Source organism: Necator americanus, chromosome X, assembly GCF_031761385.1.
Source record: "Necator americanus strain Aroian chromosome X, whole genome shotgun sequence".
NCBI classification, from domain to species: Eukaryota; Metazoa; Nematoda; class Chromadorea; order Rhabditida; family Ancylostomatidae; genus Necator; species Necator americanus.
Window position 1 is genome coordinate 9,003,341 of NC_087376.1, and position 18,417 is coordinate 9,021,757.

General features: G+C 41.2%; 3 protein-coding genes across 5 annotated transcripts; all 3 read left to right on the forward strand.

Moving 5' to 3' along the window:
- Positions 1 to 10,502: 10,502 nt before the first annotated feature.
- Positions 10,503 to 12,050, forward strand: RB195_021941 (uncharacterized protein; the record flags this gene model as incomplete). 2 transcript variants are annotated; one of them, XM_064208891.1, is made up of 2 exons in its annotated part: positions 10,503 to 11,482; positions 11,759 to 12,050. In XM_064208891.1, the coding sequence occupies 2 exons, from the start codon at positions 10,503 to 10,505 to the stop codon at positions 12,048 to 12,050; spliced, it is 1,272 nt and encodes a 423-aa protein (XP_064064771.1). The 2 variants fall into 2 exon arrangements, with proteins under 2 accessions (XP_064064771.1, XP_064064772.1); XM_064208890.1 differs by lacking the exon at positions 11,759 to 12,050 and having other exon boundaries at positions 10,503 to 11,531.
- A 339-nt stretch (positions 12,051 to 12,389) lies between these two features.
- On the forward strand, positions 12,390 to 13,607 carry RB195_021942 (uncharacterized protein; the record flags this gene model as incomplete). Of its 2 annotated transcripts, XM_064208892.1 has the most annotated exons (2): positions 12,390 to 13,120; positions 13,211 to 13,607. In XM_064208892.1, the coding sequence occupies 2 exons, from the start codon at positions 12,390 to 12,392 to the stop codon at positions 13,605 to 13,607; spliced, it is 1,128 nt and encodes a 375-aa protein (XP_064064773.1). The 2 variants fall into 2 exon arrangements, with proteins under 2 accessions (XP_064064773.1, XP_064064774.1); XM_064208893.1 differs by lacking the exon at positions 13,211 to 13,607 and having other exon boundaries at positions 12,390 to 13,184.
- RB195_021943 (uncharacterized protein) lies at positions 13,308 to 13,607 on the forward strand (the record flags this gene model as incomplete). The annotated part of the gene is made up of 1 exon (XM_064208894.1): positions 13,308 to 13,607. The coding sequence occupies one exon, from the start codon at positions 13,308 to 13,310 to the stop codon at positions 13,605 to 13,607; it is 300 nt and encodes a 99-aa protein (XP_064064775.1).
- Positions 13,608 to 18,417: the final 4,810 nt, after the last annotated feature.

Genomic DNA, 18,417 nt, shown 5'->3' on the forward strand with positions numbered 1-18,417 from the left:
TTCATTCTTTGGTAGCTGTTTGCAGAGAGCAGGAGGTATGTATGTATGTATGTATGTATGTATGTATGTATGTATGTATGTATGTATGTATGTATGTATGTATGTATGTATGTATGTATGTATGTATGTATGTATGTATGTATGTATGTATGTATGTATGTATGTATGTATGTATGTATGTATGTATGTATGTATGTATGTATGTATGTATGTATGTATGTATGTATGTATGTATTTTATGTTAAACATCATTCCTTGATAGCTGTTGAGGAAAATAAGGAGAACACCCATTCTTCGCGTAATGCTTTAAAATTGTGTATATATTATATTCGAACCGAAGTAGTGTTTGAAGCTAAAGTTTGGATATTCTCAAAATGTAAAACTGACGCGTTTAGAAAAAACTATGAAATTTTTTGTCTTTATATACATTAAAAAAGAAAGAAGAAAATAACAAAACAACATGAAAACAGAACTCTTATTATTTACAGAAAATATCACTACCACTAATTTTTGAATTTCAATTTAAAAGTATATTTTGGTTAGTTGATGAAAGTGAGCGAAGCGAACACCACAGAAAGTCTGAGAGTCCGGCGTAAGCCGGACGATCAGACTTGTATATATATATATATATATATATATATATATATATATATATATATATATATATATATATATATATATATATATATACGTTTTGCGTTTTGGTAAAGAATTTCTCACTCCTCAAGAAATATGTGTTTTGGTTTCTCAGCTTGTTAGTTTTTTTGAATCATTAGAATGAAGTGTCAGAATAGGCGACACAAATCTTTGAAAATTACTGCATCTCATGCACTGTCGAACAAGTATAAACATAATATAGGTGGAATTAGTTGCATATGAGATTTGGTTGGGTATAGAAAGCATCGAACGAAGAACGAAAAAGTTGAAAAAGGACAAAAGAAAAAAGAATGAAGGAGTCACATGAGACAAGGAAGTATTTATTGAACGGTGGAAGCAACAAAAGTGGAGAGTATGCTGTAGAATAATTTTTTTTTTTTTGTTTCGAAAGAAATTGAAAAAAAGAGTTTTTCTCAAGCTGCAACAACCACTTAGTCGACCGTTGTGTGATAGCTTTCCAAAGTCAAAATTCCTTTTTTTGGAGCTCGAAGGTCCCCGACGTTCGTTGCTTTAAGGTATTGCTCCTTTTCACTGCACAACGCCGATCTTAGCTTCAACGACGTTATCGTTTTCGTAAGATCAGAAAAAACAAATGGTGTCGAAAATGTTCTAACTGCTCACTTGACCCTCCCCTTTAAAAGGATAAAAGATAAAGTCGCTGGCGTATCAGTCCACTTAGGATGCGTCAACACGTTTTACTGCAAATCGTAATCGTTGCGGTTTTGGAACGCGTGTTGGCCTATACAATAACTTGCGGGGCCAGCCGATAATCATGTCAAAGACTTTGTCAGTCAGGGACTAAGGCGGTTCTGAACTATCGAACGTATGGCTACAATCGACCTCTAACCGACTGCGCCACACCACCCCGATCCTCCACTTCACTAATCCAAAAACAACAAAAATCAGGGAAATTTAAAAAATCAAGGCAGCAACATCGTGCAGAACGAGCAATTGTCCATCAAATGTCTGTATCCTTTTGGAATTATTCTTCAGTTCTGTGCGCATTCTATGTTTGAAAAAAAAAACTCACAACCTATTTCACAACCCAATATTCACTGCATAATTTGAGGAGAGTCCAAGAGTAAATTATTCGAGCAGATATTTATAGAATTACCATGATGCTACGTGAATACAACACATTATGGTCAAATGTCTTCTACTTTGTTTTTCCTTCGTAGAAAGAGTCATGTTGGATTTACTAATTTGAATAGATAATTTACTTTAATACTAAATTGGGGATTTCAAGAGGTCTACCTGAACAGAAAAGGGTAGTGATGTAGTTCAGGAACATAAATGTGATCATACCTAATCTTCCGTAGCAATCCAGGAAAAGATGGGTGAAGTCGCATTGTGTGGTCCATCTTCCCACGATGTAACGATGATGACGTTTACGTCATTTCATGTTCAACTCACTGCGCTATGGAACGCAGACAACATCGACAACGACAATGTCCGGCCACGTATTTCAAAGGTGACGCTACTGGAATTGAACGAGTTAGGGTACAAGGTTCTGCTTCACCCACCCTATTCGCCAGACTTTGCGCCAACCGACTCTCACTTTTTCAAACATCTGAACGGCTGCCTAAGAGGTTCTCTCAAAACCAATGTGATGCCGAAAACGATTTCCGGAAGTTCGTGGACTCTAAAAACTCGAACTTTTAGGCGGCGAGAATAAACAAACTTGTGTCCCGTTAGCAAAGATGCGTGGACTGTAATGGTTCTTATTTCGACTGATAAAGTTGATTTTGAAGCCAGTTGTAGGGTCTCGAAGTGAATGTTTAAAAACTGCAAAAACTTTTGAATGAAAAAATTAAACTTTTCGAACCAACCTAAAATAGTTGCTGACAATTTACTTAATCTGACGTAGAACCCTAATTTTGTCTTCACGATGATGACGTTTACGTCATTTCATGTTCGCAAACATCACTTGGTAAGCATTGGAGAAGAGGACAAGAAAATATAATACCTCGACTACTAATTCCAGATTGCGGCAGCACCGAAGGAATGTAGCTGTAAACTTAAGTTTGAATATTCTTCAGTTATAGTACCGACCCCATTAGGAAAAAAATATTAAATCTTTCAACAGTGCTTAAATTTCTTGAAAATGAACGAGAAAAGTTTTGGTAGGAAAAAAGTCAATCATGCTTCAAAAAGTTACACAAAGTGTCGCTACTTTTAATTTTTACTAATCAGTGAAAGCAAGCGAAGCGAGAAGCGTGAAGTTCGGCGTTAGCCGGACGTTGAGACTGGCACAATATAACCTTCGCCTTTCGATCTTGTACATATTTGTGTACATCCTGTTCAGTCTTCAGCTAGAGTTGGTATAGAATCTATCCATCCGCTATTCCATAATCTGCGAAAAGTAACGTCTCGACTGAACTCCTTGTGAACAATAAGTTTCCTCAGATCTTCGTCCATCAACTCCGTCCAAAACATTTTTTACGTTCAGGAGACTTCTTCCAATTTGAGCTCTGAAAGATGTTTAAGACAACTTAGACTGGCGATTAGACAGTCTCCTTATAACGTCTCAAAAAAAAACCGAAGGCGGTTTTTCGTGACCCCTTCAGAAGGCCGAGCAAGAAGTTATTTGTTCTCCATGACTCATCAGCCGGCACACCGTATCCAATTCTCCAATTTTAGTAAAGTTCTTCGTTATGGCACGCCATCTGCCAGTAGTAGCCTAACAGTCGTCTCGAACGGGTAGATAGGCCCGTAGTTTGATTTCATCGTTGATGGTCATTACATCCACCTGGTCAAGTTATTGAATAGCGAACTGGATTTGGCGCATATTTGATGAGTATCTCTGCTATTGTTTTTAAGCACACGGCTGGGAGTCGCAGTCTATAGGCTTCAGCTAATTTCGGTAGAATGTTCGAAACATATTGCAACTTTGCGCTATTAGAAGCGATTACTACTGCATCGTAGGCGTACTCGTGATCGGTCAATTAACGTTCTGATGGTGCTAGGACGATACCGGGAAACGCTGTTCTTCACATCGATCCTTGGTTGAAATTACCTCTTTTCTGGAAAAGTACCTTCACGCTGAGAAGAGCTAGGCGGTGGCAAAAATTGAACGCAACGTCCTAGATAGATCTAGATTTTCGGATGTCCGGCAGGGAGTATACCTTGTCAGAACGTACACAGTCGCCGTTAAATGGTTGACTCTTTCCATATAGGCCGACTGCATCGACGCTTCCTCTTAAATACGAAGGGTATGATGAGATTCGCCTGCTCGCAGAACCTTTCCAGACGATTATGGTTGTCAGACGCTCGCTTCACAGGATAATATCATTTCCAAGTACATCGGATTGTTGTTCGAGACCCAACTTTCCGTTTTCATCAATACCGACAAACAACCGTTTGCTGTCCGGGTATCTTAAAAATCACCATGCTGAGTTCATCATAAAAGACAGCCTTGTAATCGTCTCCAGCGATTTCCGTAGGTGTTTTGGCGCTTACGATTTGGAGTTTAAATCCTCTGCGACACTGCAGTCGGACAAAGGTGTTTCCTGACGACGTTGAGCCAAATTCTTCCATCAGGCTATTGTAGTTGTTAACTTGCAGCCTTCTACTTTCTTCTCATCAGCACCCCCGCAGTAGACGGAGCAGTTTTTGATGCTGATGACGAGACATGATCCTTTGATGCGTGTATCTATCTAGATATCTTAGTAGTCTGGACAAAGCTGGAGGTCACTCGACAGCGACCAGCATTTCAATGTTACGAAACGGATGTGTCCTGTTTCCATATTCCATCCAGACATCTGAACTAGAATCATATGGATTCTGGCAGTGGCCTAGACCGCAACACCTTTTTGAAATGTTTGGAAAAATTGTGCCATATAAACGGCGCAAGTTGTATCGTTCGTATGCTCTCAACGCATATACTCAGTTGCCCGATTGCGTAGTGAATCCAGGGTCACAAGGTGCACGGTTACAGTCAGACTGATAAACGCGGGGCCTAAATATGCACAAATTATATGTATGTGTATGTGTGTTTGTCTGTGTGTCACTAAAATACTCCATAATGATGCAAAACTCTCCACCGGTGAGGATGACCTGCTAGGCGAGTACTCTACCTATTCTCCATTTTCCAAAGCTATGTAACAATGTATGTTGGATTTGATAAGGCAAGTTAGTTTCTCTCATATGTCAGTGAAGGTAAATAAACTTCGATATATACTGAACATGAATGTTTACTTCCAGATTTGCAAAACAGTGCAAGTGATTAGTCCTTCGATTATAGAGACAGGTTGAATGTTTTCTTTTAAATTTTATTAACTAAGCTATCGTTAAAGGATAAAGTTTAAAGTTTAGGGGCGGGTGTGGTGTAGCGGTTAGAGGTTCCGCTTACTGCACAATCGATCAGAGGTTCGAATTCGCCCCAGTGCTCACCAAGCCTTTCATCCCTCCGGGGTCGATAAATTGGTACCAGACTTGTTTGGGAGGATAAAAACACTGACTTGACACATCGGCTAGCCACCGCAAGTCATTGTATTGGCCAGATACACGTCCGTAAACCTCGAACGATTCTGAATTGAAGTGAACGTGGGGGCGCATCCCAAGCGGATTGATTAACGCCAGAAACTTTATCCTTTTATCCTTATGTGGTATTTTCGTGGCACACACAGACTAGGCGTGTTATTATATAGGTTGAACGTTTTCTTTTAAATTTTATTAACTCTAAGCTATCGTTAACTAAACATTTTCTAAAGTCATTAACTAAGTCCGCACAACCGCAGCTTTTTAAAGAAAAAGTGAATGAGTATACACAAGTGTTCGAGAAATCAATAGGCTTCCTTTTTGGGCGTTATATGACAGTTCCAGAACAACACTTGGATCGGGACTACTGTGGAAACACAAGAGAAACAGGAAAATGAAGAAAAATTGCAATAGATTGAAATACTTTTCCCTGCATTTCTATCTAACCATTACATATTTCCTAGACATTCCTTTTCTGACAATTTTATTCCAGGTTTTACTGATGTTACCTATTTAGAAGAATTAATTATGGCTTCGATTCCAAAGAAATGATTTCCAAAAGAAATGAGGTTCGAAAGCAGTATAACAATGTTGGAGAACTCAATTTAAATATGGCAAGAAAAGAAGAATCGAATGCGAGAGTTTTTTTTAAACGTTTGACCACAACATTACCTGAACAAAAAGGTCTAGAACTGATCGCATCTATAAGATCAACTATGGATGAATGAGAAAGTTAAGGGCATGCTTGGTATTGAGCGATGCTCACCATTCTTCCATTAGAACGCTTTTATCTTTTTTTAACGCTCTGCAAAGAGTTTGTTTGTTCGTTTGCTAATTTTTCCCATCATTTATGTCTACTACTCCGTTCCATGTGCTTTCTTTCTGTTCAATACCACAAAGCTACCACTTCATTTATTTTTTTACCATTTTAAAACTGCTCAGATTATTGTACGTGTAGGGAACCTCCGCATTCTTCTTTTGATCATGTTAAATTGAGTTTTTGAACATTATCACATAACAATATAATCACCATGCTATATAATAACACGCCTAGTCTGTGTGTGCCACGAAAATACCACATAAGGATAAAAGGATAAAGTTTCTGGCGTTAATCAACCCGCTTGGGATGCGCCCCCACGTTCACTTCAATTCAGAATCGTTTGAGGTTTACGAACGTGTATCTGGCCAGGACAATGTCTTGCGGTGGCTAGCCGATGTGTCAAGTCAGTGTTTTTATCCTCCCAAACAAGTCTGGTACCAATTTATCGACCCCGGAGGGATGAAAGGCTTGGTGAGCACTAGGGCGGATTCTAACCTCTGATCGATTGTGCAGTAAGCGGAACCTCTAACCGCTACACCACACCCGCCCCTAAACTTTAAACTTTATCCTTTAACGATAGCTTAGTTAATAAAATTTAAAAGAAAACATTCAACCTATATAATAACACGCCTAGTCTGTGTGTGCCACGAAAATACCACATAATGATGTAAAACTCTGCTCCGGTGATCTGCCGAATCATACCCATGCAACTGAGAGGCGAGCACTCACCCACAGGACTACTGCCTACAATTATGCGTTGATGTATGTTGGCCTTGATAAGGCAAGTTTGTTTCTGTCATATGTGAATGTAATATGTAAATAATATACTTCCAGATTTGCAAACTATCATGCTATATAATAAAGGAGTTATTCTGTCACATGTGAGCGTCTGTGTATGTGTCTCAGCCAAGAGATTCCAAAAAGAAGGAGACGGACACCATGGCGTCAGTTTTGTGCGCTGGAGCCCTAATGCGGTAAAATTGGGCGAGACTGGTCCTACGGCGTCGAATTCGTGCCCCAGAGCCAGATAGCTGTAAAATGGGGTGGGATCGGTCCAGCGGGGTCAGAATGGTGCGCCGGTGCCAGAAAGCTATAGAGTGGGGAGAGAAGGGTTCCACTGCGATTGGTGCGCGAGAGCCCCAACGCAGTAGAATGGGTTTCTGTGGTTCCTTCACATGTCTATTTCCCAGCATGTCTCCATGATGCTGCTAAAATCGTGGAAGTTTACGCGATCTGACGTAGCACGTTACTTTTATCACTACGATAGTGATATTCACGTCATTCCATGTTTGCTAATAGTTGAGAACGGAGGAAACTCATACTTTGAATAATGTTTCCAAATTGTGGAGATTTGAGAGAAACCTAGATGTAAAATCAAGTTTGATTGTTCTCCAAATATAGAACTGACGCCTTAAAGGAAAAACCATAACATCTTTCATCTATGCTTAAATTTTCAGGCAAAAAATTGAACAAAGTGTTGATAGAAAAAACATTTTAATTTTACAAAAAAAATGTCGCTACTATTATTTCTTATTCATCGGTGAAGGCGAACACCAAAAAAGCCTGAAGTCCGGCCTTAGCCGGACGTTCATGCTGGTAAATTATAATTGTATGTCACATGCCCATACAATACAAGACAGAAAATGAACCGAATAAAATTCTCCAGTGGAGTGGAACAACATGTGCAAAGTAAGACTGCGTTCCGGGTTCAACGAAAATCCTTCTTTTTTGCTGTGCACTTCTTGCTCTCTCTTGCTCTATTAGCAGCAGGTGTATCCCTGCTTTGAAGGTGGGTATATCAAAGTAATTATTTCTCGTTAGCCATCTTTTGGCTGGTTGTGTCGTCCATAGAGACTCCAGACATGCATGAAAATTACCTATTTCAGCACTTACAAATATTTGCTATAATCCTTATGTTTCGTACTGGTAAATACAACATAAAAATAATAAAGATAATAATATAGAGATTATTATCTATTAATAATATAGAGATTGGGAAGCCTGGCTTCAAAGTTTTGCAACACAGAAATAAATGATCCTAATTTTCGTCGTAATGCTAACCTTTGCCAAAACTCTCCTTTGTTATTTAAGCTATTTCTCATTTGGCTTATGGGTTAGCCGCACCTCTCCCTTTCATCTGCGTCTCTGGCTACAAATTTTTTACATAAATTATTCTCATAATCAAGAAAACGAAATACCCTTGCACGTAAAACTATAGTTGAGTTGAATCTGCCAAGATAGTAATGCAGGAATCCGGATCAACTTTCGAACACTATGTAGTTGCAGAGCTTTTGAAAAGGAAAAAAATCCTCAGTGGAGAAATGGAGAAATTTATGAAGCTACGCAGTTATGTGTGTTAAATGAGGATAATCTGCTGGAAAATCCTCCACAGACCTGCCTAATTAGAGGGATCATGGCCGCTCACTCACGAAGATATGTGGCAAGTCCTCGGCTAATCGCGAAGCAAAAGCGGCGTGCCTACCCTGGGAAGAAGGAGAATTTAGAGGATTGACTGCCTGTTTCTGGTGCGCCAGGACTGACTCACAGCATCCTTGCATCCGCATGTGTTTCCGGCCAAAAGCCTGCAAGTTAAGTGACTGAGAGGTGCAAGGAAGACGGTTTGGAGTCGTCTTCAACAAATAAGCTCCATTTGTCATTCGCAAGAACGTCACGTTCGCTCACAACAGCCTAGATGTTTGCAATCTGTCCATGGAATTTAAAATTTCATGCGCGATGCAGTAATAAAAAAAGAGACTCCTGACTCTGGGATGAAACCTAGTATGGTAGCGCCAGGAAGGAGACGGTTGCAGGAGTCACTTAAGACGCCGAAAAGGAAAAGATTTCTGCATGTAACGCAACTACTCATATTGAAAGCGGCCGTTGAAGACCTGATGCATGCCAGGAAGATTAAGCGCGTCGTCATCGGACTTGCGAGACTCCACTTTTCAGATGCCGCATATGATGCAGGAGAAGAACAGTTTTACCTGCGACAGTAAAGGAGTTGATGGAACCGCCCGAGTCCTTGTTAACATAAATATGACAATGGAAACTGACTCTTTCGAACAAATCTGGACCCGATTTGAACGTTTACGGATTAGATCAAAATAGGAAGAGATGATGTAGATTAGCACCAGTTTTGACTATCCTCATTGCTTATGCTCCAACATCAAGGTCAGAAAAATTCGAACCTTTCTACATGGACCCAGAAAAGTTTTACAGAGATCATACCTTCTACAAGATCACTGTTGGCGACGTTAATGTTAACGTCAAAATTAGCCTCATAACAATCTGAGGAGCCTCATATCGCAATCCACCGCCTGGAATGGAACGAGCAAGGGGAAAGACTTTCCGAATTTATCATGACGACTGAGACTATCTATGGAAACTCGCAATCCCAGAAGCCCTCCTCTCTACGCTGAACCTGGAAGTTACCTGGTGGAGGGTACCGTAATGAAATTCACAACATCATCATCAATAAAAGCTTTTGCCTGACAGATGTCGCTGTTGTGCTAAAGAGCTTCAAAGAAATCAGACCACCGGCATCTTCGAGTAAGAATCTCTCACACCGAGAAGAGAGAAAGCCGCAGCGTTTAAAAAGCGAAGTCTCAGAGCTATCAACTGGGACCTCTTCGGTATGCTAGTTGGCTTTTGGGAAGATACCGCAGTGGACAACATCGAGGACGAATAGGACCGGCTTATGGAACATCTTCACTGCTGAACAAGGATAAGAGTTTCGAAACCACCAAAGAGACGTACGTCTCGAGAAACTCTGGAACAAATAACTCAGCGTGAAGTTGCAGGCAACCACGAACTCACGTCCGAGGTTGGGAGATGTTGCAGAGGTGCAACTACTGCAGCTTCGAAAACGGAGATGGAGGCGGTCCTTTACGGCTTCTATGCAGATCTCTTTTGCACCCATGTTCACATGTCTTCTGAAGAAAAATGAACATTCCATCCCAGATGTTCTCCCTTCCAAAGTCCGCTATGATATCGACATAGAATGTTTCACCCGATCCCGACAGAATCAAGTTTAAACATGTGAAGAACTTACCACCATACCTTGCTGACACATTGGCGAGGTTCTTCACTCGTCGTCTTTCAGAATGCAAGGGTTCTAAGCGAAGAAAAACCACAACGACTGTTTCGTTGTAAAAGAAGGGAGATCCTCATGACGTCGACGATTAACCACGCTCACATCGCTTCAAAACTCACGGATAAATCGCAAGAGGATACAGTGTCGTTGTGCCTCGCTTTTATCGATTTGTAGAAAGCCTTTAATTGCACTGAGACGGAAACAGTCATGGAAGCCTTGTACAACCAGTGCGTGTATTCTCAGTGCACAAAGGTACTTCGAAAGTCGTACACAGCTTCACAAAAATCTCCCCATTCTAAAACAATAATATCACAATTGATGCGAAGAAAGGATCCGACACAATCTCATCCAAAATAATCAATGCCACTCTCAAAAACGCAATGCGAGGACTGGAATGGGATAATATGGAGGTGAAAGCTGACGGCCAGCAGTAACAGCATCTTTGTTTCGCTGATGAATTGGTCGAGTTTGATAAAGAAAGAAAGATTGCAAAAAGGTGCTGTCGTCCAGCACACCGCCAAAGCCCATAACCTGAAAGGTCAACTGCCTGAAGGGAGCAAGGAATCTTTAGCAACAACCATTCGTTTCGTCACGCTGAACTGCCGAACACTATCGAGTGAACTCGAGCAAGCCGCTCTATCCAGAATTCTGCGATATCTCTGTGTGCCTCTTGCTGCACTGCAGGAAACACGCATGAGAGATCGGGCCGTCGTGAGCATCGAAAATTACACCATATACTGCCGCGATGCTGATGAGAACAAAGTAGGTGGCTGCGCGATAGCTGTGAGGAACGATTACTACAACCTGGTGAATGAATTTGGCTCAATGTCGTCTAGATGCGTCTTCGTACGACTGCGGAGTCGCAGAGGACGTGAACTCTGGATCGTAAGTGCTCAAGCACCTACGGAAACCGCTGAGGACAACAGTAAGGATGCCTTCTGTGATGAACTCAATGTGTTGATGCCTAAAATACTAAGCCAGAACATTGTCGGAATCGACGCAAATACGAAGATGGGACTCGAACAGCAATCCGATGTGCTAAGAAAATGGTATTATCCAGCGGAGCGCACGTCGGACAATGGTGACCGTCTGGACGACCTGTACGAAAAGACGGGCCTTATCATCGCTTCTACGTTTAAGAGGAATCATCGACGCCATCAGCTCACGTGGCAGAGGTCAACCCTTTTAACGCCTGAAGAGCGGAAGATGAAGACTCTTAAGCTTCAGCTCGACTACGTTCTGGCGAGGAACATCCCTCAGTTAGATATCCGAAAATCTAGAGCTGTATGGGACGTCGCGTTCGACTCTGACCACCGTCCAGTTCTTCTCAGCTTCAAGATACGGTTCCACAAGAGAAATCGAGGAGTTCCTCTTCAACCGAAAATCGACATGGCAGGTCTGAAAGATGAAGAATGCAGAACGAAATTCCGCCAGTGTGTGTCTCTTCATGCTGGAGTACGGACCAGGAAGAAACTTACTTAAGAAACTAGCGATGCGGATTACTTCACAAAGTGCATCCAAGAAGCTGCAAGGGAAACGTTCCCGGTTCTATTGCCGCGGAGAAGTTTGTCTTTGCATCTGCTGAAACAAAATCCACGTACAAACCTGTATGTGTCGCGCGCAGTGCTGGTGACTTCAACCAGGAAAAGCGTCTTAGAAGGAAGCTGCGTCGTCAACTGCAAAAAACCGTGATAACGAGTGACGTCAAGAGCGAAGGAGTTTGAGAAGGCGTGGAAGGACAGGAACCCGCGGAAAGCCTATGCTCTACTAAAACAGTATAGCGGCAAAATGAAAAGATGTTCTCCTGTCCTCAACACTGCCAGTGAAGCTGTCGGTGAAGCAACCCTTCCAATTTGGAGGGAACACTTCAAGACCTTGCTGAACCGGCTAGCACCGTCAGTTCCTGAACTCGAGCACGTTCATACACCGACATATGCGGTTAACGAGGACCCACCGACAGAGTCGGAGGTCCTGGTCTGTATTGAAAAAAATGAAGAATGAAAAATCTCGTGGAGACGACGGGATTAGCGCAGAAATGCTAAAATATATTCCTCCATTTTATATCATATCATTCCTTTCATTTCTGATTCGTGGAGAAACGCTATCATAATTCCCCTCCACAAGAAGTTTTCCGTCACGATCCCTAATAATTATCAAGGAATCTCTTTGCAGCGTGTTATGTACAAGGTATTGGAGCGCATTATCCTGGATCGACTCATCAAACATGGCGAAGAAACAACGCGCGACGAGTAAGCTGGCTTTCGCTCTGGCCGATCTACGATTGGCCAAGCGTTCATCGTCAAGAGAGTGATCGAAATCTGGCAGCGGTATTCGAAGCCAATGCAACTATCGTTTCTGGACTTTGAAGCCGCGTTCGACTCTCCTCACCGAGGCCGTCTTCTCAACGCGCTCCGCGCCGATGCAGTAGCAGGAAAGTTCGTTCGATTGCTTGATGACATGAATCAACGAACAACTGCTGCAGTTCGAACACCAGCCGGATGTACAAAACCGTTTGAAGTTGTAACTGAAGTAAGACAAGGGGCAGTGGCAGGACCCTTTCTGTTCAATTTCGGCATCGACGATATTATGCGAAGAACAGTCGATCAGTGTCCTCCCGACATTGTCTTAGCACCATCGGGGTGCCCCTTGGCCGATCTCGAGTACGCCGACGATGTTGTTATATTCGCGGAAAGCAGTACGAAACTTCAACATGTTGTTAACCTTGTATCGAAGCTGGCTGCAGCCCATGGACTACGTCTACGCCCTGATAAATGCAAGCAGATGTGGATCTCTTCGAGACCTCGAACGGGAATCAGGGTGGACGGACAACCGATAGAACTCGTCGATGAGTTCTGTTACCTGGGTTGTACGCTGAAGAACAACGACTGCTACGGGAGAGATGTTCAGCAAAGATGCGCTAAGGCCACTTCTGCATTTAACTCCTTAACGAAATGCCTGTGGTCGACCCCCATCACCCACGAAGTCAAGCTGCTAGTCTACCTATCCGCAATTCGCCCCATCATGATGTACGGATCGGAGACTTGGCCAGCACCATTAACGGTTATGGAGAGGTTTGATTGCACGGAACGAAAAATGCTTAGACGGCTACTTGGCTACTTTTGGCCTAGGATATGATACAATGAAGATCTTTACTCATAAAGTGATGTGATATACCGGCGGATTGCACGTGGAAAACATCAACATCTTGCACCGCCATCGAAAGTGGCTAAAGTAAATCGTCTGCGCTTCTTTGGTCATATGTTAAAGAGACCGGCAGATCGCCTTGTTCAACGAGTTCTGAGGAGTTTGCCGGGTTCAAGCTGGAAGAAGCCACCTGGCCGAAAACGGAAGTTCTGGACTGAGGCGGTGAAGGAGGACGTGAGGACACTCGGCGTGGATAGGCAGTTCAAGCGAGACGTAAGGTTTCGCAGAATATGGAATAGCGACGAATGGATTGATTCTGTGCAAGCTCTCGCAGAAGATCGAGAAGGTTGGGCAGAGCTGTGTTCAAGGACGGCACACCTCGGCGAAGATGCGGGTAATCGCGTCAGGCGATGACATCAGCCCGCCGATTAAGTCAAGTAAGTCATATGTAGCAATGAAAAATTCATTAAAATAAACAAAAAGGAACTAATTCGACGTTTAATAAATAAATCAAATGATATAATATAGCAAATATTAATAAATAGTGCTGTAATGGATATAAATATAAAGTGGCGCAAGTAAAATAAAAATATACAATATAATATAGACGCTACTGATAGCTTACCGCAAGGATTAGAAGTACGTCAGTACATATGTGCAGACATAAATCGAAAAGATGAGGAAGCTTTCATCGTGTATTCGACAAAACATTTCTTCTTTTGACAGTGATTACAAACGGTTGAGAGGTTTTTGCAAAATGGAAAAAACAACAACAGCAATGGAAAAATAGATGGAAACAATCTCTTTGCCTAACATTTTGCATCCCTTAACATAAATTTATTTGAAAACGACAATCCTTTCGTCTTTTTCTCCTTGATCTCTTCATTTTCTTCTCCTCCGCTGACAAACCTTACGACCTCTGTCCTGCTTCGAGACCATCTTACGACCCCTTGTTGAAAAATTCTCAACGCACGCTTGACCCTAGATATAACAATGACGATACCCAGATGAAGGCATTGCTCTCCAGTGGCAATGGCTCGAGGACCATTTTTTTACGAAAAGGAGAGAAATCTTGAAATCAAGTGATTACATGGAGAGATCATTTATGCACTATTTCTCGCTTCTGCTTTCAAGACAAAATCTTAGAGAGAACAATTCTCGCTCATTTTTGACGCACCAACCTGTTTTACAGGTTTTACATATGTTCGTCAACTCGTTGATGCTATGTCTTCGTGTTAGTAACAGGTTTCATATCGCAATTACGTCTTGGTATAGTTTATTCAAGTAAAACACCAAATTTTATTCGTGTCGGCAGTTTTTCGAGAAGAAAGCGAGACTAGTTGTTCTCGAATAATTTCATAATTTTGCGTTAAGATTTGATTATGATGGAATGAATGAAAAGTGTTTTTTCAATTTCATTATTTGCACTGTTCTCCTTAAAATAAGGTATCAGGTACTTTTCTTGGTTTCTGTTGAATCAACATTCGCAACAACTGATATGTAGGGCGCATTTCTTATGCTGTAGACCGAGAATGTAAAACGCGTTTTGAAACGATCGTGGTCCTCCTCCTCATGGGTTTACATGAAAACTTGTTGATTTTAATTGTTAAATTAGTGATGAACGAAAACATTGCACGCGTCTTGAAGGCCATCGCAGAGTCATCTGACATAACCACCGAAAGTTCAAATATGAACAGAAAAGATGAGTGTACTGCGATCGCAAACGTCCTACTTCGACATTAGAACTTTTATGGGTATCGACCTATGGAACGAACTGCTAGAATTGTCCGAATGTCTGTTCTCTTACGTTTTAACAGCTTCAGCAAGTGAATTGTTAAGCACTAGTCGATGTGTTGTTGTTTGAGTACGCGAATCGTTTGAATGATTTCTGTAGAATGATGGATAGTCCAAGAGCATACATCTATCGCAAATGGATTTGGATCGCCGGCTCTAACGAAAGCGATCACGTATTTAGCAGATAAAGATACAAGATCCTTTGTCTTACCCACTCATTACAAACCTTCGAGAACCGCACTCTAGCCCGACTCCTTCCTTCAGTACTTGCTTCAGCCAGCGAAAAACAATCAAGGAAGGCTGTGTTTTATTACAGATCATTTAGGAATGTATTCTCTCTGTTTAAAAACAATAGATCATGAGAGATTTTAGCTGGTTTCTGGAAAATTAATAACAAACTACCCAGAAATGTTGCAAAATCAGTTTTTACAACTAACGGTGGGAACGTGATATAGGCCAACTTCAGGAATTGGTTGTGTAACTCTTGGTCAAAACTTTATCTTTTTAATATTGTCTCTTTTAAAAAAAAAGGTAATTTCACTCAGGAATGGTCCTCACTGTACTCTAGAAACATGGACTATTTACAAAAGCAGTTCTGGAGTCATCCTTTCTCTCCTTCGCTCTGTTGTCTAGAAGACATTTCTGCTATGCTTTTTAAAATTTCAGTGAAGGGAGAATCTGCTTCGTTAGTACTAGAATACTTGCGTAAGATATTACTTGTATCTAACTATGCACTCTGTCTTCCAAGTTCGCAACTTCAAGAATGGAATGCAACTAAAATTCACCTTCGTTTCGATATTGGAAACATAAGGCTTCCTGTATTTTGCATTCTAATTATTCTTTTCATCGTTATAAGCAGTCTTCAAGGAAGGCATGATTTGAACGCCTTAAACATTTCAATTGATGGATCTTCATTATATTTTTTTCGGAATAATTCTCATAGAAATTCTAAAAAGAACGATTGTACAGTGAAACCTAAGCAGCAGAAGAATATAAGAAGTTTGTACACACTATTATCATATCAAATTCATTTACACAGTAAGATAAATATGGTTTGCCTTTGGTTTATTGACTAAAAGGTATAAAGTGTCGTATAAATATCGTATCGTATAAAATATAAAATGCATGACGTTGACCTGTACTTTACGAATGAGCCCAGGCATTCGACATTCGCTCAGAATCTTGTGGATTTTTATATGCGAGGATGTGATCTTTGCAATCACTTACAGACGATGATGCATGAAGTCAGCTTCCTCATTAAATGATTTTTCCTGAAGGTCTTTTAGCAGTCTGTAGGTCCTTAAGGTATGGACAGCTCGGCAAACTTAAGGTGATGTAGTTGCTTATTCTTATTTTAAACCGAGATCAAATTCGTCCAGGCAGATAAGATAAGAATATGAGAAAGATACTCCACTTATACATCACCCTAAGTTTGCCGAGTTTTCCATCGCCTTAGGATCGACCAATTGCAGTCAGACTTTTTTTTTTTAGAAGATCGCCTGAGGAAGCTGACTTCACGCATCATCGTCTGGGCTCTGTAAGTCATTGCAAAGGCCAAATCTGCGCATATAAAAATCTACAAGATTCTGAGCCAATGTCAAATGCTTGGGCTCATCCAGTACGGACTGATCAACGTCATGCACTTTACATTCTATACTTCTTCAAAATTCTTCAAAAGCGTTCTTTGAATTGAATATGCTTACATGTACTTTAACGAGCAAGTGTTGATGTGAGCCCAGTTGCCCAGAAAGAAATTTGGGCAGGAAATAAAGAGAAATTGGAAGTAAAGTGTATATTAGGTTGGTGCGTAATTAATTTCGGAAACGGACCACACACTTCAAATTGCTATAACTCAGCTTAAACACAATTTTATTAATCGATACAAAAACCATCAGAATCTGCATATCTTTTCCAACGAACTGGTAATAAATTTAAGCTTTTTGTATAAGAACATAGATTACAGGAATCAAAAAAATTATGGAAAGCACTTTCAACATCGTCTGAATTAGTAAACTGTCGCTGACGCAAATGTAAATCAAGAGTTCGAAAAAAGTGATACTCTGTTGGGGAAAGGTCTGGGGAATACGGTGAGTGAAGGAGAACTTCTATACCCAAATGGGTTAATTTTTGCCGGATGATTTGTGCGGTATGTGGCCTTGCGTTGTCTTGCAGCAGAATCGGCCCTCCTCTATTCACCACTGCCCGCCACAATTTCTGCAACTTTTCATACATACTCTCTAACTCACTGCAGTAGGACTCTGCTGTAATTGTCTGGCCTGGTTGCATGAAGCTGTAGTGGATTAAACCCTTACAGCACCACCAAATTGTAAGCATGACTTTTTTGGGAGATGAAGATCTGGTTTAGGAAAAGTGTTTCGAGGAGTGCCTTTATCTACCCACACAATTCCACATTCCCTATATTCGTGAAAAAAACCCACTTTTCATCTACAGTTATAACACGACTAAGTGAGGGCTCATTTTTAAACCGAATCAAAAGGTTAGAACACGTGCCTTAATGTGCCAGACACTACTCTTTGGTCAGCTCGTGAGGCACCCGCTTTGACATCTTCTTCATCTTGCCAATGTCGGCCAAATGTCTAACTAGTGTGGTATGATGTACGCCCAGGTCTTCTGCTAACGTCCTTGTGTTAGTCTCCGGATTTGCTTCCACGGCTATATCCAGACCTTCATTATCAAGCGACTACCTGCGACCCCGACCCGGTTTTTCTTCGAGATCAAAATCGCAACAAGCGAGTTTTTGAAACCAGAGCTCCACTGCCCGTTCGCAAGGGCAGTCTGACCCAAAAGCCCTGCTACGGTTACAAGATGCTTCTGCTGCGGAGTGTCCCAATTTAAATTCGTAAAGCGTGATGACTCGTTAGTCGTGCTGGTTCATGATTTTTCGGAGCGCTGGAAAAAGACGGCTGAAAAAAATAGAGCAACAGCTATATAGGTATTTGAAAGAGCAGAAAAAAACCTACGAGTCGGTGTGTGTTATTTGACCTGAGACGAAATAATTTAAGGTAAAAAATCGTTTTATTTACACATACCTCGAAACCGAAATTAATTTTGCAGCAACCTAATACCTGCTCGCAGCAGCACAATTAGAAGACACATTTTTATGAGGAGGTGAAGAATTTAGGAAATCGGAGCGATTCTCTCCATTTGTTTCGCTTTATTCTTGTGTTGTCAGCGAGGATTTTGTAAGAATAAGTGAGGATACCACGGTTTAACTGTGAAGATAGAATTTCCAAAACTTCGCAATAAATTGATAATTAAAAGATAGAGTTAAAGGACAAGGTTTCTGGCGTTAATCAATCCCTTAGGATGCGTCCCCACGTTCACTTTATCCCTTAGACTCCAGAATCCTTTGAGGTTTACGGACGTGTAACTGGCCTATGTGTGGTGGGTTAAGTCAATGCTTTTATCC